General features: G+C 43.2%; 1 protein-coding gene across 1 annotated transcript in view; it reads left to right on the forward strand.

Moving 5' to 3' along the window:
- Nucleotides 1–21,405, forward strand: part of TSPAN14 (tetraspanin 14) — a 91,906-nt gene that overhangs the window by 50,758 nt on the left and 19,743 nt on the right. The window contains exons 2-3 of the mRNA XM_040320715.1: nt 1,067–1,168; nt 10,875–10,925. Of these exons, the coding sequence (XP_040176649.1) occupies nt 1,067–1,168; nt 10,875–10,925 (153 nt within the window). The remainder of the gene's footprint in view (nt 1–1,066; nt 1,169–10,874; nt 10,926–21,405) is intronic.

Genomic DNA, 21,405 nt, shown 5'->3' on the forward strand with positions numbered 1-21,405 from the left:
CTAATTTGCATACTCTACGCGGAAATCAACAGAAGCGCAACCTAGCGGCCAGCGTAAATATGCACCTAAGATCCGACGGCGTACTAAGAGGTACGTCAGTCGGATCTAGCCCACATTCAGGCGTATCTTGTTTTGTGGATACAAAACAAAGATACAACGGGACATCGTAGAACTTGCGCGGCGTATCAATAGATACGCCGCCGTAAGTTCTTTGTGGATCTGGCCCCTAGCCTCTAACAACCATTTGTGTTGTAGGCTGACTGCATTAAGCCACTTCCTCACAATTAGCAGAAGTATTGTCAGCCTGCCATGTACGCGCCCTCACTTGGCTATTGTGCTACCCATCTGGACTGTCATTGGGCATCTTCAGGGGAAAAAACTGCAACAAATTTGCAAAAAAATAAATAAGAATAAATGGTTTGCTCAAGAAGAAAACCATTCTAGAGTGAGACAAGCTCTCAAACATTCTGAAAGTCATAGATGGTGAGATTTTCACAGAAGATCGCTTGCTTCCCCCATCAACACCGCCGAACCCTCCCGCAGAACTATTGTGTTCTCCCTGTGGGAGGGCAGGGGGAGAGTCCCAGCCGGGAGAAGACTCGGTGATTATTGCTAGTGGCTATAGCTGCTAGCAATATTTGCATGAAATATCGGGCAGGCTGGTTGTACCAAAGCTGATCAATCAACTTGGGTACAATCAGCCTGCCCATGCATGGTTAGAATCTTGGCCAATCCCTGCTGAACTGGCCAAGTTTGGAACGTTTTATGGCTGGCTTTAGGGTTTTCAAACACTTTAGGACAGGGATTCTCAACTAGTGTTCTTCCAGTGGTTGCTTGGGGTTCCTTGAGAAATGTTTGCCTCTCAGATGGAGAATTTCTACAAGTGTATGGAGCATTCTTGCCACCGACCATCACACTAATGTCTTATGAATTGTGGATGTAGTAATGTTTAGCAGGGGTTTCTTGAGATCGCAAAGTTATTTCAAGGGTTTGGAAAGGATGAGTTAGTGTTGTGAAGTCTTTTTTTCATACATAACTTATTGCTTTGTATTTTTTTTTTCCTTAGAAGATCTTCCCTGCTGGCAAGATGCATTACTATCGGTATAGCACGGCGGAGGTTAGCTGCTGCTACAAGTACCTGCTGTTTAGCTACAACATCATATTTTGGGTAAGATAATAAGAAAGTGTATTGTAAACACATACTATGTGTCAGATCATCGAGGTCCTCATCCTGCAAATTAAATGTTCTGCTGAAAGCAGACAATTATTGTCATGGACCTTGGGATGCTAAAGTGTTTCTTCTTGACATCTGTTACACAGGAGAGGGTTGCTAATAAATCATAATTCATGTATTACATGAGATGGGACATATTACAGGTGATTTCATGTGGGTCAGAGTGACTCATTCCTCTGCATAACAGACTGTTGAAATGCTAATGTCCCACCACCAGCCAGCTCTCTATTCTAAAGGTTAATTGATCTATTGTGTGTGTGAAGAAGACCTTAAGAGATGTGTATTGTATCGTGGGGAATTGCAGACGAGACGCCTAGTCACCTCGTCAGGCTAAATGATTAGATAATTGGCTCAGGTTAATTATTCTGATTGCTTCGTTCTTATTCTGTTATTCTGTATTCTGTTACAATTAGTAATTAACTTCACTGATGTCATTATCTAAAGAAATGTGTCTTGTCAGGGTCGGCACCAGAGTGTCTACCTATAATCTGAATGGAAGCCCCAGTGTGTGAAAAGGGGGTGGAGATTTCATTGTGTTTGATTGATGATTAGCTTGTAAACTGTATATAAGCAGCTGAATGCTGGCATTAAAGAGAGTCCTGTTTGAACTTACATAAGCCTTCCTGGTGTTTGTTCTTAATGGGTCTGAATGGCACATAGCTGTAGTTCGGATCCCGGAACCTTGGATGACTGGACCATCAGACGTTGCAATCTGCAAGCTGACTCAATAGTAGCAGAGGAGTGTCGGGAGAGCAGAACCGAGCGAGCATGACAATTATCATTCAGTTTTCAGTAGCACAAATGATAGAAGGTTTTATATACTCTGGGGCAGATCAACGTACCTTTGCGCCGGGCGCAGTGTATCTAAGATACACTACGCCGCCGCAACTTATTTTTTTTTTTTCGAATCCTGAAAGAATTTGCGCCGTAAGTTATGGCGGCGTAGTGTATCTTTGGCGGCGTAAGGGCGCAGAATTCAAATGGATGTAATGGGGGCGTGTTTTATGTTAATACGTCGTGACCTGACGTAAACGATGTTTTTTTTTAACTGCGCATGCGCCGTCCGTGGGCGTATCCCAGTGCGCATGCTCCAAATTAACCCATAACAAGCCATTGCTCACGACGGTGACGTCATTCTACGTAAATCCCTATTCGCGAACGACTTACGCAAACAACGTAAAAAATTCCAAATTGTACGCGGGAACGACGGCCATACTTAACATTGCGTACGCCACCATATAGCGGCTTTAACTATACACCGGAAAAAGCCGAACGCAAACGACGTAAACAAAATGCGCCAGCCAGACGTACGTTCGTGGATTGCCGTAGCTAGCTAATTTGCATACTCGATGCGGAATTCGACGGAAACGCCACCTAGCAGCCGCCGAAAAATTGCAGCTTAGATCCGACGGCGTACTAAGACGTACGCCTGTCGGATCTAGCCGAGATGCCGTCGTATCTTGTTTTGAGGATACAAAACAAAGATACGACACGCAAAATTTGAAATTACGCGGCGTATCAAGAGATACGCCGGCGTAATATCTTTGTGGATCTGCCCCTCTGTGTTTTCATGACGGGCACTTTTTTTTCTGTTGTCTTTTTATCAACCAGATTATGTAACTTTGTCAGAGAGTGACTCTGATAAGAGTCAGAGCTTTTCTGCCGCAGAAAATGTCTCACTCCCACTTTTCTGCAGACAAAGGGTCCTCGCATTGGCACCCTGACCTGCAGTTAACTCTGAATCTAGAAGCATTGACCTGGCACAGACGTGATACTTATGAAGCCTGGATCTCGATTGCCATTACATAGCAGCTGAGAGCTGGAGATGGAACAGGCTGAGCCCACCTAACTAAAGCTGTCCCTACACCTATATAATTCTTTAGTTAGTCTGCAGACACAGATGGACCAGTCTCTGTTGAAGCTATTGTATTCTGACAGCCATTGCTGCCAGCTGTCAGCATACCATCTAAATGGATGCAAGCACTGTTCCACAATCTCCCGCCTGGCTCTGTTGATTTTTTTCAATCAAAGGATGTCGAGTGGAAAGAGGCCAACATGGCCACACACTGATTGAAATTTGCTCATTGTATGGCCAGCTTCAAGAAAATGGTGCACGCCGGTCATTGATGGGAAGCAGATGAGTCGGCTGAGGCTGTATCATGGTGAAGTTCCAGGATTTGCTTTACTCATATGGAAAAAACTTCACTTTTTAACCCCCCGTGTTAAGCTGCAAAGGCCACTGGATGGCAGGCAGACATGATTGAACCCTCATGTAAATGGGGCCTTTAAGACATTGAAAACCTTTCATTTATGTGCACCATTAAATGATGGGTACAATTTCGAAACCAAAAAAAAATATATATATATATATATATATATATAATATATATATATATATATATATATATATATATATATATATATATATATATATATATATATATATATATATATATATATATATATATATATATATATATATATCTCTCTTACGGAAAAGCGAGTTAAAATAGTTTTCGGGTAGAGAGTCTTCCTTACGGTTTAAACATAAGCCCCTGGTGAAAATAACACCCCCCTCCACCCAAAAACATAAATAAATGTTCCATTAAAGGGGTTGTAAAGGTAATTTTTTTTTTAAATCCCTTCCTTTACCTTAGTGCAGTCCTCCTTCACTTACCTCATCCTTCCATTTTGCTTTTAAATGTCCTCATTTCTTCTGAGAAATCCTCACTTCCTGTTCTTCTGTCTGTAACTTACCACCGTAATGCAAGGCTTTCTCCCTGGTGTGGAGTGTCGTGATCGCCCCCCTCCCCTGGACTACAGGAGGGTCAGGACGCTCTCTACGTTGCAGATAGAGAAAGGAGCTGTGTGTTAGTGGGCATCCTGACTCTCCAGTAGTCCAAGGGAGGGGGCGAGCACGACACTCCACACCAGGAAGAAAGCCTCGCATTACTGTGTGTAGTTACAGACAGAAGAACAGGAAGTGAGGATTTCTCAGAAGAAATAAGGACATTTAAAAAGCAAAATGGAGGGATGAGGTAAGTGAAGGAGGACTGCACTAAGGTAAAGGAAGCTATTTAGGGGGAAAAAATTGTACCTTTACAACCCCCTTTTTTTTTTTTTTTTTTTTTTTTAATATAATCAGCTTTATTATCAATTTTTGAAGTAACACATACAAGACATGTCCAACAGCCATGGCAAAGAAAAATAAAAGATGAGTCCGACCTCGCAGGGTCGGTTGAACAATAACGTCTCAAAGAAGCAAGTTGAACAGACAAAACAAACAAAACAAAACAAAAATTTTTTACAACCCCTTTAATACCAAGTGGTTAAAGTGTTAACAGGCAGAGAGGAAGCGCCTGATAAACACCACTGGTAAATCAATCTGTTGCAGATCCCTTTTCAGAGGTGCAGCAATGTCTGCTTTGCTAAAGCCTGAAACTTTGTCTAAAGGACTTCTACTGAGGCCAAACTTCGAGGCAGCAATGATTAGGGCTGTTTTTGGTGTATGGATGGATGGCACTTTCAAGACCAGGTCCACAAACACCATTTCCAGTACGCCCACCCTACCTAGCCTCCCCTGCCCCAGGCTGAGGTTTTCTTTGGCTCTGAAACAAGAATGATTGCACACTTTGGGAGTATGAAAGGCACAGCCACTGTGCACTACAAGTGCAAACTGCACTTGAAATTGCACTGAAAGTGCGACTTGGAAGTGCAGTCGCTGTAGATCTGAGGGGGAAATGCAAGGAAAATAAAAAACAGCATTTTAGCTTGCACATGATTGGATAATAAAATCAGCAGAGCTTCCCCTTATTTCAGATCTACCCCTCAGATCTACAGCGACTGCACTTCCAAGTGCACTTTCAGTTCAATTTCAAGTGCACTTTGCACTTGTAGTTTGCACTTGTAGTGCAAAGTGGCTTTGCCTTTCGTAAATAACCCCCTTTGTGTGAACAGGAGAGGAGTAGGTCTATCTCGTGGTCCGTGGAACTCCAGAGAATTTTGGAAATCTTTTTCTCATTAATAGAAATGTTAACCAGGACCACGGCTGCACCCAAGGACCTCCACTGGCACCAAAGGGCCAACAAACAGAGCTGGGTCAGCCTTGTGAGCCATTTCTGATGTGTGTGCAGAGCAATCTCACAAACACAATGTCATCTCTGGGCTGCCCTTTTCCGTTTTCGTTGCTTGCTGTTTCCTTTGACAATTCCAGCCTTCTGCTTCTCCTCTTGTTTTCCATTAACCATCTCTTCTGTACTTGTTCTCCTCCATTTGTCTCCATCTTGTCTGTACACACCCTTCAGTTTCCATGCTAAATCTTTCTCTGCACTCAGCATCTTCCATGCTCCTTATCCTCTATTTTTTCTTCTCTGTCCTCCCACTCTTTGGGATCTACTAACCTTCTGCTTTGTGGCCACCCTACAGCCCCTGCACTTTTTGCTCCTCTGAGCATTCTCCTCACTTTGAAGCTGCTCTATCTGCCTTCTTTACTATACCTACTCAGCCTCTCCTCCCCTGTGTGTGTGCGAATACACCTTAAAACCTACATACAGTCTTCATACCGTCTACGGACTACTATGTTACACATTTTTAGCATATGCAAAAATACTTTCTTTTTTTTTTGTTATCCTTCCTTTTTTTTTTATTAAAAAGAAAGGAAAGCTGAGGGCTGTCAACCCCAAATACATTTTATTTAAATATATTTATTTATTTTTACAGACATACTGGCAGGCACATTGTGGCATGATGCAAAAAGAAGAATAAATAAATTGGTTGTGTAATGGTATGTCAGCTTGCCACCAAAACATTGTATGACTTCCAATCGAAACACTATAAAACAGATAATCGCAGTTCAGAGTACACTTCAGTGAAGAAATGCTGACTACTCTTACATAATCAAAGTATATTTCATAATACAATTATAAGCCGTTCCTAATTAAAGGAGAAGTCCAGCCTGAGCTTTTTAGGCTGTGCTTCTCCTCTGGGTCACAGGAGTGTAATTTGTTCTGCCCTCCAGTGACCCGTTTTTCAGCGAAGAGAGGTCTGAAGTCCGCTCTTCGCTGACGTCAATGCCATCAGTCGGGGGAAACGCGTCATTGCGTCTTCCAAGTCAGGATCCGCCAGCTGCCCTGATTGATGGCAGTCTCGGCATCTCAGCGAGCCGGTAAGACGCTGAGACGGCCTCTCCCTGCCCCCCCACTGCTCGGCACTCCAATGATTGCTGAGAAGTAAAGCAGAAGCCAAGCTGACTGACAGTCAGTATGGCTCTGCTCGGGTAGGAGTGAGAACCGAGCCATCGGCGGTGTTCGGTGGCTCGGTTCTCAGTGCAGAGACGCCGGGGGACATCGGCAGCATCAGCCTGATGCTCTATCCACCAGGGTAAGTATAAATAGCAAAAAAAACTTACTTTTTATTATTATGCAAACAACATATCAGTATTATTATAGCATTGAAAATATGCAGTGAATTGCTGCTTTTGCTAACAAATATTACAAACGGATTTGGTTTGTTTTATATTAATTTTGAGGCTGTAGTCACATACAGTGGGTGACCGCGATATTGTTTCAATTTCGCTCCCTTTCTCGGCGAGATTGACCACCTACGAGCCCCATCGCGGGAGCCAGCGTTCAGCCGGCTTGCCGCGATGGGGAAAAAGCCGTCATAGAAGCGACAGGGATCCGACTTGGATTCCCGCCAATTCTACCCGCGGCAAAAGGTATGAATCATGAGAGGGAACTCCACGCCAAATTTTAAATAAAAACCCGGCATGCGTTTCCCCCCAGGTGCATACCAGGCCCTTAGGTCTGGTATGGATTGTAAGGAAAACCCCCCTACGCCAAAAAAACGGCTTGGGGGTCCCCCCACAATCCATACCAGACCCGTATCCAAAGCACGCCGGCCGGTCAGGAAAGGAGTGGGGACGAGCGAGCGCCCCTCCTGAGCCGTACCAGGCCGCATGCCCTCAACATGGGGGGGTTGGGTGCTCTGGGGCAGGGGGGCGCACTGCGGCCCCCCCACCCCAGAGCACCCTGTCCCCATGTTAAGGACAGGGCCTCTTCCCGACAACCCTGGCCGTTGGTTGTCGGGGTCTGCGGGCGGGGGGCTTATCGGAATCTGGGAGCCCCCTTTAATAAGAGGGCCCCCAGATACCGGCCCCTCACCCTAGGTGAATGAATATGGGGTACATCGTACCCCTACCCAGTCACCTGGAGGCAAAGTGTAAAAGAAAATAAACACACGACAGGGTTTTTAAAGTAATTTATTAGTCCGCTCCGGGGCCCCCCCCTGTCTTCTTTTAGCTCTTTTACGAGGGGGGGCTTCTTCTTCTACGTGTTCGGGGGGGGGGGGGGGGGTCGGTCTTCACCGCCATCTGGTTCTCTTCCGCTCTCATCTTCTCCGCTCTCCGCTGTCGTCTCGGCGCTCCCCGCTTCTTCTTCTCCCGCTCGCTCTCCGGTGCCTTCTCCTTCAGGGCTGGCCGCCGCTATCTTCGTGTTAGCTCAATTACTAGCAGCGGCACAGCCCGTTCTTCTTTGCCGTCTTCTGCCTTCTTCTCTTATTCCGATGTTGACGCAACGCTTCTTCCCGCTGTAATTCCGGGTGCGCGGCTCGCCCCAATTTATATAGGCCTCTTATATAACAGTCCCATCATGCTCCGGTACCTACCCACGTGGGGGGGCGCTCGCTCGATCCCACTCCTTTCCTGACCGGAAAGGAGTGGGATCACACACAAACACACACACAGCACCAGGTGTATAGGTGTATTGCATAGAGACTGCAACGTCTATTAAAAATCATCCCTGCAGTATCTCCTTCATAGCTGCCAAATACTGACTTGAGTGGCTGTGAGGGTTAACAGCAGCTGCTACAGGGGAAAGTTGCACCATCCACCCGCTCCCTTCTACCATTCACAGAACACGTTTGGTGGAGAGGTCAGAAGGAGGAGGGCGAGTGGTGCAAGTATTTTGATTGCCAGCAGCTGCAGTTAACATTTCAAGTGCCAGAGGATAGCCGCTCTGGGCAGCATCCAGCCGCGAAGGAGACACTGCAGAGACAATTGGCATTAGCAGAAACCTGCAGTTAATGCAATATACAGCATTACTACTAAACTTTGGATGTGTAAAGGGCATAATTACGGTATGCTGACCGAGTCTGCAGATTGGGGATCAGTGGACTTGTGTAGTTGGAAGAGCACATTAGTAGATGCCTGTGTGTTTTTTTTTCTGGCTGCCAAGAAAATGCATGTCAAAAACTGAATCGTGTAGATGAACTAATACAAGATGTACAGCAACACGTATGAGAGAGAAGATGAGAACTTTCCAGACTTTTGCAGATTGTGTCATCCTACCACAGCTCTTTCATAATTTTGGAAAGCGCAACTGTAATTTGAATGCCGCCCCCCCCCCCCTCTTCTCCTTCACATATGTCCGTCTGGCCCTTTCCTCCCTCTTAACACACCCCTAAATAGAGTATCATGCATTAAGTGCAATAACAGCGTCCTCTGGTTTGCTTCTATCCAGTAATTCTTGGGAGCTTTCATGATGCCAGCATAGGTGGTACAGCACCTATCTGGGCATCAACCATGTACAGTACTGTAGATGAGTGGACTGCCCATCAGCTTCTGCCAACCACATAGATCGGTAATCCATTCATGCCTGCATGTGCACAATAATTCACTGTATTTAACAGGCTGACAGCTCCAAAGGCTGACCATAAGTAGACAACCTTAAAAATGATGTCCATCTAAGTTCTGATGTTCAGTTTAAAGAAGGAGTAAGGATGGCATGGGTTGATATATTTTCTGAGTTTCAGGTAATGTTGAAGGGGGAAATGAGATACGGGACTTTAAATGAGATATCCTAGATGAGTGTCTCCATCCCTAACTCATTAGAAAGGAAGTGGACAAGGTACAGGATTTTAAATGAGGCACACAGGTGAAGCAATGAATAAGTTAAAGTAAATTTAATAAAATGACCACAGGTTATACAAATATTTTGGCCAGCAGGCTCCATATAAAGATATAGGTTAACATCAAATATCAAAATTGCTGAATCACATCATATATGATAAAATGAATGCATCTAGGATGGCCTGAAGATTTTGAAAGGGCCAATTGGCTCGACACGTTTCGGCGACTGTATCGCCTCATCAGGAGCAAATACATATAATCTAAAAGAAAAACATTATACATACATATGAGAGCCAATAAGTGTATTGAAGCTATATAGTAAAATGTGGATTGAAAGAGGAAGGAGATAAACCAACCTCCTACTTACATATTGAAGCATTGACTATACTGGTGGCGCCGTGCTGGCGGCAAACATCATGCATCCCTCCCGGGAGCTGAGGGGACGTGGAGCCCCAAGGGAGTCAGGCACCGACACAGCACTTCCTACAGGATGGTATCGCCCTCACTGGCACTTGGGAAGAAGCTGGGAATGGAGGGGAACCCTACATCTGCCGTCGGCAAACAGTGGGATGCCCAAGCCACGTGGGATGCTATGAAGGGACGCCAATCACCCCGGAAACATGCCCCCAGCGTCATGCTGATGCGCGACTGGACAAGCCCGCCCACCCCCATGGCCAGCAACTAGCCAGGGGGAGGAAGGAAGGGTGCCGGAAGCACATCGCAGCTCCCGGGCATAAGGACCTACAGACAACCGCAGCCCACACAGCGCCACCTAGGGCAAGCTTCACGTAAGGAAACTTATACAACCACAGAATAGGAAATATGCCATAAGTCCAAAATTTATTGGAAAGCGTGAATCGGATATTCACCTGTGTGCCTCCATCCCTGATTGTATTAATGTTAGAGTGGGGGGGGGGGGATGCAGGACTTTAAATGAGACATCCTAGATGAGTGTCTCCATCCCTAATTCATTAGAAAGGAAGTGGACAAGGTACAGGATTTTAAATGAGGCACACAGGGGAACTCATTCATTGCTTCACCTGTGTGCCTCATTTAAAGTCCCGTACCTTGTCCACTTCCTTTCTAATGAGTTTCAGGTAATGTTTAAGCTACCAATAAGATAAGTCATTCAGTCATTTGAAGGCCCTTGCCTAAAGCAACTAGCCACTGTCTGGGGTAGGGTTGCCAACTCATCCCTTTAAAACAGAACACATATGAATTACACAGGTTCTGGGGCTAATTTAATGCAAATAAGGCACCAAGTGAGTTTAATTACCTCCTTAATCAGCCACAGAACCTGTGTAATTAATATGTGTTCTGTTTTAAAGGGATGAGTTGGCAACCCTAGTCTGGGGTAACAATTGATTGTATAGAACTGTTCACCCCTTCCTTTTATTTTGCATTCACCAGTATTGTACACAATGAATAGCCGGTTGAAATGCTCATTTTGACAGCAAAAATCTTTTTTTAACATAATTTTGCTAATGATATAAAACAAAAGAACATTCTTAATTTCAGACAGTTATCCCATACAATAAAGATCTGTTGCCGATAAACGTCTGGTGATTCCCAATAGCAGACAGTACTAGTTGGTAGTCAAACGTTTATGAGGTGATTTAATGAGGAGTGTGAAATGGTGGTTTTGTCATTTGTGTTTTTCTACGTATTGGTTGTAATAAAAGCGAACACCCGGGTTCCAGCTGTATATAAGCTCTGCTTTTCTTCTCTCCTCAGTTATCTGGAATGGTTCTGCTGGGAATTGGCCTGTGGGCTTGGAGTGAGAAAGTAAGTACTTTTGTGTGATAAGCTCATTTGTCGACATAAAAAGGCCAAGGACAACAGATGGGGCATAATAGTCCCAGTGTGTTCCAGGAAGACATTTCAGTGTAGTCTGCATTTGTGTATTCATTACCATATTTCCATTATGAATGATCTCACTTAGATTCAGTATGTAATTAAATAAACTTAGTCCATCTATATGCAAACTGTATTGTTTGGATAGTGGATTAGATTGTAAGCTCCCAGGAGAAGGGTCCTCCTAACCCTCTTGTATTGAATTGTATTGTTTCCTTTTATATTGTAAAGTGCTGCACAAACTGTTGGCTCTGTATAAATCTGTATAATAGAGTAGGGAACCTTAATTTTTTTTTTATGTGGTCAAAGATTTACCTTCACTTCCTGGCCCAGTAACCACCCTGGAAGTGATCTTGCTAGCTGAGACAAACCTAGCACTAACCTGGCAGAGGCTTTAAGGCCCCATGTAAACGGGACACTGCTAAACGTACGTTCAGAGGCAGTTGGACGCTTTTTTCAACTGCCCCTGAACTCATTTTATGTTATCCTATGTGACCATGTACACAGTCTCGTTTATTGACGTTTTTAGGCAGTTGCGTTTAACAGCGTTTCTTTGAAAGCAAAAAAATGGGTTCAGATGCAGAAGATTTCCACGTTTCAGACGCCAAACGTGACTAAACACGGTAACCCGAGTTTAGCAGCATTTCGTTTATCGGCTTTTTTTTTAAACGCTTCTAAACGCAAACGCGGCTAAACGCGGCATTTAAACACAGCAAAACGGACGTTTTAAATGTGGGTTACTATCTGTCAAGTTTAATTATTTAGGAGCAGTTGTAAAAGCGTCCCGTGTACATGGAGCCTTACCCAGACACATCGACCTGGTATTTTATGAGCCCACATTGCTCTCTTGCTCCTTCTCTGCCACCCTTCTTCAGGTCCTTTCACACACGTTTTTTTTTTTTTTTTGTTTCATCAGTTCAGTTATGTTTTTTAAAAGAAAAAAAACGAATCCATTGTTTTTACATCAGCTACCAATACAAAATGGACCGTTTTGTCAGTTTTTACATCCGTTTTTTTATCCATTCCATGTTTTTAACGGAACAAAAATCAAAGCTTTGATCCGCTCTAAAAATCGGTTGTTGACGGAAGCAGATGTTAATAGATGATCATCCGTTGTTACCATAGAGATGCGTTGATGTCTGTATTTCTTCCGTCAGCGCATGGATAAAAAACAGACAAACAGAACGCCCCGTGTGAAAAGGGCCTTAAGGATTTAAGGGTTAAGAAAAAAACAAATGTGCCCCAACTGTTCTCCATTTTGTTTAGTTGCATTTCCTTACATAATATTACAGCTTGATACATCAGGAATTTTAAGTAAGTTGCAGTTTTCTATAAAAAATATATTTTAGATATTCTACTAGCTGAGTAAGGGCCCTATCACACCAGTGGACCGTATGTTCGTTTTTTCATCTATCCGTTTACGGATGAAAAAGGGACATACCTGTATCACTATGGGATAGCGGGTGTCAGCGAATGAACATCCGCTGACACCTGATCTCATCGTTGTCCAGCTATGCTCCGATTCTGCAGAACGGAGGAAAATCCTATTTTTTCCATCCGCCTGCAGAGCGGATCGGGTGAACACGGACAGACGGTCAGTGTTCATCCGATCCCCCCATAGGGGAGAGCAGAAATCTGACAGGGCGGTCCCTGCACAGTGTGTAGGGACCTCCCTGTCATCTGCCAGCTCAGCGGGGATCAACGGAGCGATCCCCGCTGAGCAAGCGGATATTAAAGGAACGGATCCTCACAGGATCCAATGGTGTGAAAGGGCCCTAAGACAGTCCTAATAGTATCTATACTGTTCGTGGACAGCTGCTGCATAATATAAAAATCTTTCCCTGTTGCAAGCTGGCTCTTACATACAGCTCTGGATTTCTGGGCGCTGCGAGGATGAGAGATGTGGCTATAAAAGTGATGAAGGGCTAAAGTCAAATCTCTGCCACTTCTTTTCCCCTCGCCCATTCACAAAAAGCCTTGTGTTTTTTACAGAATACAAGGCTCTCTGTGATTGGAGGAGGAGTGATCAGGTCATATACCCACCGCTCCCCTCCTCATAGAGATGATGTTTTGAAATGTATCCCTTAGGCCGTGTACACACGATCAGTTCAAACCGATGAAAACGGACTGAAGTTCAGTTTCATCGGTCCAAACCGACCATGTGTATGGCCCATCAGTCTTTTGTCCTTCAGTCCAAAGTTTTAGAACTTGCTTTAAAATCGGACTGATGGACCGCTGACCGATAGGTCCAAACCGATAGTTAGTACACAAAAGCATCGGTTCAAAACCCGCGCATTCTCAGAATCAAGTCGACGCATTCTGGGAAGCATTGAACTTCGTTTTTTTCAGCACGTCGTTGTGTTTTACGTCACCGCGTTCTGACACAAACGTTTTTTTAATTGATGGTGTGTAGGCACATCAGACCATCAGTCTGTGAACCGATGAAACTGAACTTCAGTCCGTTTTCATCAGTTTGGACTGATCGTGTGTACAGGGCCTTAGAGTGGCTAAATAATGGGCCTTGCTGAGCTTTTGTTTACACTCTGATACACCAGCATAGCATCCTTCTCTGCTCCTGCCCTCTACATAATCAAAGAAGAAGCCATTAGTTACCTGCCATAAAATACAGAACCTGAATTATTCATATCCTTATAATCCACAAACAAAGGGACACTGTCGCTATAGTACAGAGGCAAAATGAAGCCATACCTCTGAAAGAATTCTAAAAATACTTGCGGTACCCTTCCTGCTGCCGCACATCATTCTGATCTTGATAAATCTGCACGGAAACTGCCACTTCTGGGAGTCGATCTCCCATAGTTCTCTACACCACCTCCTCCTGACGTGGAGGTACCAGTGAGAGCTGCAGAGGACCACCAAAATCCAGACTCTCGAAAGGGTTTCGTGGGGATTTGGTGGAATATCTCTCTGGGTTGAAGCAGAAGGCAGGGTGAGGATTTGCAGATTTCTTTTACAGGTATAAATGGGTTAAAATTGACTTTAGTGACAGGGTCGGCTTGAGTACTTTTGTTGTGAAACCTGTGGACTACCATTATGTAAAAGAATGCATTTCGGTGACTTTGGTTTGGAAAAAACTCCGAAGTCTTGGTCCCTAATCTGAGAAACTCCTCGGGGGCAGTGATAATAATTACAAGATGGTTTCTCACAATGGAGTTTACTTTGGAGAACTAGTAAAGGAAACTTTGTCATAAGAGAAACCTGGAGGCTGCCATTGCCAACGTCACATTATGAAAATTCTGTTTGCCTGATTCTCATAATGACCCACTTGCTTGATATTTGGAGTTGCAGGTGTAGAACCGGCAGACAAGTAAGGACTCGGTGACTTAAAGCGGAAGTAAACCCATCTATTTGATAGTTTAAAAAAACAGTTAACATTCCCGGCATGCCGGAAATGCTAGATGTCACATTTGCTTGTGCTCTCAAACAAACTGTCAAACCATCCAATGGCTGGTTTCATAACAGATCACATGTGCAGCATCGTGGCAGTTGCAGATTAAACAGAGGCCAAGATGGCAGCTTTCTTGGCTGAAAACAATAGGAGGGTTTACTTCCACTTTAAAATATTAAAGCTGATTGAAAAAAAAAAAAAAACCTTGCAGTGGGTCCCCCCCCCCCAACATTGCAAGGCCTGAGTGCTTGTTAGGTCTGAGGGTATTGGAAGAGGCTGTATTACTTGCCTAATGCTGGCCATACACTATACGAAAAATCGTTCGAAATTCAGTTTGTTCGTTTTTCGGACAGTTAATGGGCACAAAATCGATAATCGTTGGGACGTTTTTGAGCCGGAAAAACAAAGGACAAGTTTGGAAATTTTCTGCCGATCGAACGATAAATCGGAAGGTTAATGTGTTTCCCGTCCGAACTTTCTGCACTAGGTATATGTAAAAAAAAAAAAAAAACAATTTTTTTTTTTATTTATGTCCACTGAACGATTTATCGGTCATTACATGATGGCAATATCGTTTGCGCTCACGACCGAATGTTCGTTTTTCGTAAGTTCGTGCGGACGGTTTTTCATAGAGTGTATGGCCAGCATTACTTTCGCTCTAGCTGGCTTCAGAGCTGTCTCTTCTCCCTGGTGCTCTAAGGCAGTGGTCATCAACCCTGTCCTCTGGCCCGCTAACAGGCCAGGTTTGCAAGATAACTAAAATACTTCACAGGTGATATCATTTGCTGCTCAGTGATTGCAGTATTCTAGTCTGCATCTCCCCAAGGTAATACATAAAACCTGGCCTGTTAGTGGGCCCTGAGGACAGGGTTGATGACCACTGCTCTAAATAGTCCCTCTGTGTTGTCCTTTACAATGCAGGGCTATTTACCCCGTATTGTACATAAAGGAGGTGAGGCTGTAAGCACCTTAGGGAGGTGGCAATGCTGGTTTTCGTAGATTAAGGAAGCCTAATAAAGTAAAAAAATAAGTTGGGAATTGCTCCTCATTCCTGCCCCCCCCGCCAGACTTTTACATTTTGTCCAAAAAATAAAAACTGTCCAGGTCTCCTGTAAATATAAGTTAATGTGGTAGCATTGCACTATCTATAGTGTCTTGGTGTATTTCTATGGTTTTATTTTCCTTCTGTCTGGTGTTAACCAAGGCTAGACATAATTTTCCATTGTCGGGGACCTAACCGATACAATACCAATGTATTTTGGACACGTCCTTCCTTTACCGAGGATATGCATTTATTTATAGTAGTAATCCCTATTGTTCTATGTCCCCGGGGGCTATAGGACAGGAAGCTGGTTTGTGCACGTGGTCACCAAGGTGTTTTGGAGATATCTGTTTTGTCCTTTCTAATTCCCTAAAAACTAAGTAAACCTAATGGACATCAATAACAGCGCATGTAATATCGCACTCTGTCATCTTCCTTTGGCGATTGTTTTTCTGCTGCCTTTATCTGCAGAGCATGCGGTTAGGTGCCACTCTTGTTTAATAGAAATTCCAGGCAGCAAATGAGATCAGCCGCTGATTTGCTTATGCTAGAAAATACAATATTTGACTTTTTAAATGATAGGCGTGCAACTTCTTGTCGCATGTTTCTCTGATGCGCAAGCTTCCTCTCCATTCTGTATTGTGTGTGGACAAAGCTGTGATAGACTTCGAGACCAAACCAATCAGACGATGAGCGCTACAGAAAGCTAGCTCGGTGGGTTAGTGGTTCGCTTAGCACTTGTGTATTGCAGCATTGGGGTCCTCGGTTCAAATCCTAACAAGGACACTACTTGCATGGAGTTTGTCTATTCTTCCTGTGCATGCATGGGTTTATTCCAGGTACTCCTGTTTCCTCCTGCACACAAAAGAAATGCTGGTAGGTTAATTGAATGTGAGTGTTGCGCAAATCAATTAAATAAATAAATTGGGAGTGGCAGCCAACTTAAAAATGTGTATCCCCACTATATTGAATATGAATAAATGTATAAGCAGCGCATACTAAAAACAATATGAGGAATCTTCAAAAACAATGTGTTATAAGGGAAAAAACTTGCACACTACTATATTCTAATTTTTATATAATCCATCAGCCTCCAGCAAATATAGTGAAAATAAACTCAGAAAAAAAAATATCTTGGGCTAGATTCAGATAGAATGGTCTATCTATCCGCCCGGCGTAACGTACCTCAGATACGTTACGCCGCCGTAATTTAGGGCGCAAGTTCTCTATTCAGAAACAACTTGCGCCCTTAGTTACGGCGGCGTAACGTATCTGTGTCGACGTAAGCCCGCCTAATTCAAATGTGGATGATGTGGGCGTGTTTTATGTATATTAACTGTGACCCCGCGTATTTGACGTTTTTTACGAACGGCGCATGCACCGTTTGTGAAAAAATCCCAGTGCGCATGCTCGAAATTCCACCGCAAATCGTCATTGCTTTCGATGTGAACGTAAATTACGTCCAGCCCTATTCGCGAACGACTTACGCAAACGACGTAAGATTTTCAAAACTCGACGCGGGAACGACGGCCATACTTAACATAGGATACGCCTCATATAGCAGGGGTAACTATATGCCGATAAAAGCCTAACGTAAACGACGTAAAAAAATGCGCCGGCCGGACGTTTCTGAATTGGCGTATCTAGCTCATTTGCATATTTCTTTGCATAAATATACGGAAGCGCCACCTAGCGGCCAGCGTAAATATGCAGTCTAAGATACGACGCCGGTCGGATCTTAGGGAAACCTATGCGTAACTGATTCTATGAATCGGGCGCATAGATACGACCCCGCACACTCAGAGATACGCCGTCGTATCTTCTATGTGAATCTACCCCAGTATGTGTATGGTGACTGTGAATTGGCTGCAACCACTTGTACTCAAAAAACACTGCGTAATACATAGAAAAGAAAAAAAAATGAGAATGGTGCACTTTTTCATTAATGTGCCATAAAGTAATATACTCAAAGAATAAATAAGATGAGCATCCAAACCTACAAATAAATAAATGCGAATAAAAGTCCAACTAAAGCCCAATGGTAGGAGTCGGCTCATATAGAGGTAAAAATCTCATAGGGATAACTTGATAAAAGATTAAACGGACAAAACATCTATCCAAACATCGACTGTTATATTTATGAATTGGCCGCTCACCTCCAACCATGACCCAAAGGTCAAACCAGGCTCATCAGATAGTCCGATAAGGAATCCTGCTGATGGATCTGTAAAGACATCCAGGTTCCAGGCGAAGAACTACGTCCAAATCTTGGCATCAAACCATGTTGGGTAATTCCATATATTTAAAGGAAACGGCTCACTCCAAGGAATGGCACTTCTTGTATAAATGGCCTTCAAAGGAAACAAAGAACAGCCATAGTGCAATATTGCCAAATGAAAAGCAAATTTATTTAGTAAAAGAAGCTGCTTATTTCAAGTAAGGGGAGAAACCGCAGTAAAAAGCAATGGGAGTAGAGACACTCCTCACTGCACTTCCGTTAAAACACCACTGGAACTGATGTCGCGAGCCTTGTGACGTTAGTTCCGGTGGTGTTTTACTCACGTCACCCAGCTATGAGTAAGCATCACATGATGTGAAACATGTCAGCCACATTTTTCCTGTTGTTCACTACCTTTTGACTGTATTGCTTTGGTTGTTTTTTTGGATTTTATTTGTACAATAAAGACATTGTTTTAAGGAGTGCGGCAGTCCAGGATTTTCTTCTATCCAAGTCACCCAGCTCCTTTCCGACGCGTTGCGTCACAGATCGTGTGACTTTCTCAAAGGTTAATGGACTCCTGATTCTTATGGCTCCAGTATACAGTATGTGTGTATGCATGTGACATAGTGAGTGAGTAACTTGTATAGCGCAACAAATGCAAACTTAATCGCCTTAAGGAGCTTGGCATCCAGCGTCGTAAAGGTCTTTCAGAAGAGGTGGGTCTTTAGTTTTTTTCCTAAAAGCCCGATGGTTTTCTTCCAAGCGGATGGTCATGGGTAGAGCATTCCAGAGCCGTGGTCCTTGGAACGAAAGTCTACGTTCTCCCTTAGATTTGTAGCGAGATTTAGGGATTTGGAGAAGGTTTTGGTTGGTTGACCGGTGCACGCGCTTGGTGACGTAGGGTTTTATTTTCTCTCTTAAGTATTGGGGAGCGTTGCCCTAAATACATTTGTGGGTGAGGCAGAGTGTCTTGAATGTCACCCGGTCCTGTACAGAACCTTAGACTGTAAGATTATTGAGGACAGGGAATGATGTGAACATGCAGTATGGAAACGCTGAGTAAACTGTCAGTGCTATATAAATACTGTGTTTCCCCGAAAATAAGTCCGGGTCTTCTCTCCCCCTCTCTCTCCCTGCCTGTCAGGAATCCCAAGTGTGAACTGAGTTAAAATGCTTGTACAATTTTATAATCCACTGTATTACATTAGTATATAATGTACAATGTGTGCGTTTCTGTAATATAATTGTGCCAAATACATTTGTTATAGCGCCGCTCTGCACTTCTGTTATCCGCTGGAGCTCTCTTCCCCGCAATTATATTACAGAAACACACACATTGTACATTATAAACTACTGTAATAGAGTGGATTATAGGATTTTACAAGCATTTTTAACTAGGGCTTATTTTTGGGGTAGGGCTTATAGTGCAGACCTCCTGGAAAATAACGCTAGGTCTTATTTTCAGGGTAGGTCTTATTTTTGGGGAAACAGGGTACCTGTTTTAAATTAATACAGATACCTAGCTAGCTGGGCAGCCACATGCATGAAATAGATTCTGCACACCAGGAAGTGTGGAAAAATTGCTGCAGCAGGGCAGAAGGGAAAAGGCAGCATATCAACATTCAGGCTGCCAAAGGTTAGGTATATTTGTGGTATAGTAAATCTTTATAGCATGTATATGATGTTTTGCAAATTTTCTTTAACTGTTAAAGTAATTTGGTGTTAACGGTCACTTTGTCAAGACTCATAAGGACTGTTGGCAAGATATAGAATAGATTGTGGTCGATTTGAGCCATAATAAAGTCAAACTTGCTTTTTGCTCGTGGATTCTCTATAATATAAAGCAAATGTGTCATGGGATAAGTATGGAGCTGCCATTGCCTGCCTTAGGCTGTGTCTGTTTTACATACAAGTGACCTTGTGCTGGCAGAGTCATTTTAAAGTGTTACTAAACCCAGGAGCCTGCATTGACTATATCTGGTCTCCCACAGTACACAGAACATGGAAATGCAATTATTTTAGTAAATATAAACTGCTAAATACCTTTTCTCACTAGCAGTACAGTGGAGCGTTAGGATTGTGAGTAACGTGGTTATCGAGCGTTTGTATTTCTAAAAATCCTAACTTGGTTTGCGAGTGTTGTCTCGCAAAACAAGCAGGATTCAGGCCAAAGCGGTGGGCAGTACCGCGTTTGGCCTGAGGTGGGGGGCGGAAATGCACGCAAAGGCCCGAAGACAGTTCAGCTGACCTCGGAAAGGCTCATGAACGGAGTCTTTGCGAGGTTTGCCGTTGTCAGCCGAACTGTCCTCGGGCCTTTCAGGCCGTTTCCGAGACTCTCCGACACCCCCCGCCTCTGGCCGCATGCGGTATTGCACACCATTGAAGTCCATGCGGAACAAATTATTTTTGTTTCCATTGTCTTCAATAGGGAAACTCTCTTTGATATGCGAGTACTTTGGATTACGAACATTCTGCTGGAAAGGATTGTGCTCGTAATCCGAGGTTCCACTGTATATAGCAGTTATGTGGCTTCTATTAGTGTCTGGCTAAGCACTGGTTAAAGCTAGTAGGAAGAGATTTTTCTTCTGACTGTCCTGTGAGACTACATGACCCCTGACTTTCTATCTGGACAGTGCTGATTGGCCCTGTGCCGATCACATGCAACCTTTCTAAGAAAAGAAAAAACTCTAGCATTACCCACCATAATGAGCATGTGCAGAGTGCCTCCAAGGCTCCAACGCTATCAGCAGATGGGTTGGGGACTGTGGAAGAAGGGGAGGATCCGAGCAGACAGGATCAAACAGCATTTTTACACATTGCAGATGATTAACCCCTTAGGTTCCACAGTGAGCATAACCAGCATGTTTTACAGCATATACAGACTGATTTTACTGTTGTGGGTTTAGTCACACTTTGTCACTGGCTTGGTGCATGATGGCTGTAAAGTAGTGCCAATATTCCTCATCTCTATACACTCCGGGGAAGACACTCCGATGGCTTTGAAGAAAAAGCTTCAGCATGACAACACAATGCTTTATGTATTTATTATAGGATTTACTTTTTTGCTGAATGATGGTAATTGAAGCTAGGAAATCTTATTTTATGTAACTTGGTTATCCCTTTTTTATGTAACTTGGTTATCCCTTTTTTATGTAACTTGGTTATCCCTTTTTTATGTAACTTGGTTATCCCTTTTTATGTAACTTGGTTATCCCTTTTTTATGTAACTTGGTTATCCTTTTTTTTTTTATGTAACTTGGTTATCCTTTTTTTTTTTATGTAACTTGGTTATCCCTTTTTTTTTTTATGTAACTTGGTTATCCCTTTTTTTTTTTTTATGTAACTTGGTTATCCCTTTTTTTATGTAACTTGGTTATCCCTTTTTTTATGTAACTTGGTTATCCCTTTTTTATGTAACTTGGTTATCCCTTTTTTTATGTAACTTGGTTATCCCTTTTTTTTATGTAACTTGGTTATCCCTTTTTTATGTAACTTGGTTATCCCTTTTTTTTATGTAACTTGGTTATCCCTTTTTTTTATGTAACTTGGTTATCCCTTTTTTTATGTAACTTGGTTATCCCTTTTTTTATGTAACTTGGTTATCCCTTTTTTTATGTAACTTGGTTATCCCTTTTTTTTATGTAACTTGGTTATCCCTTTTTTTTATGTAACTTGGTTATCCCTTTTTTTTATGTAACTTGGTTATCCCTTTTTTATGTAACTTGGTTATCCCTTTTTT

This window comes from Rana temporaria, chromosome 8 (genome assembly GCF_905171775.1).
Source record: "Rana temporaria chromosome 8, aRanTem1.1, whole genome shotgun sequence".
Lineage (NCBI taxonomy): Eukaryota > Metazoa > Chordata > Amphibia > Anura > Ranidae > Rana > Rana temporaria.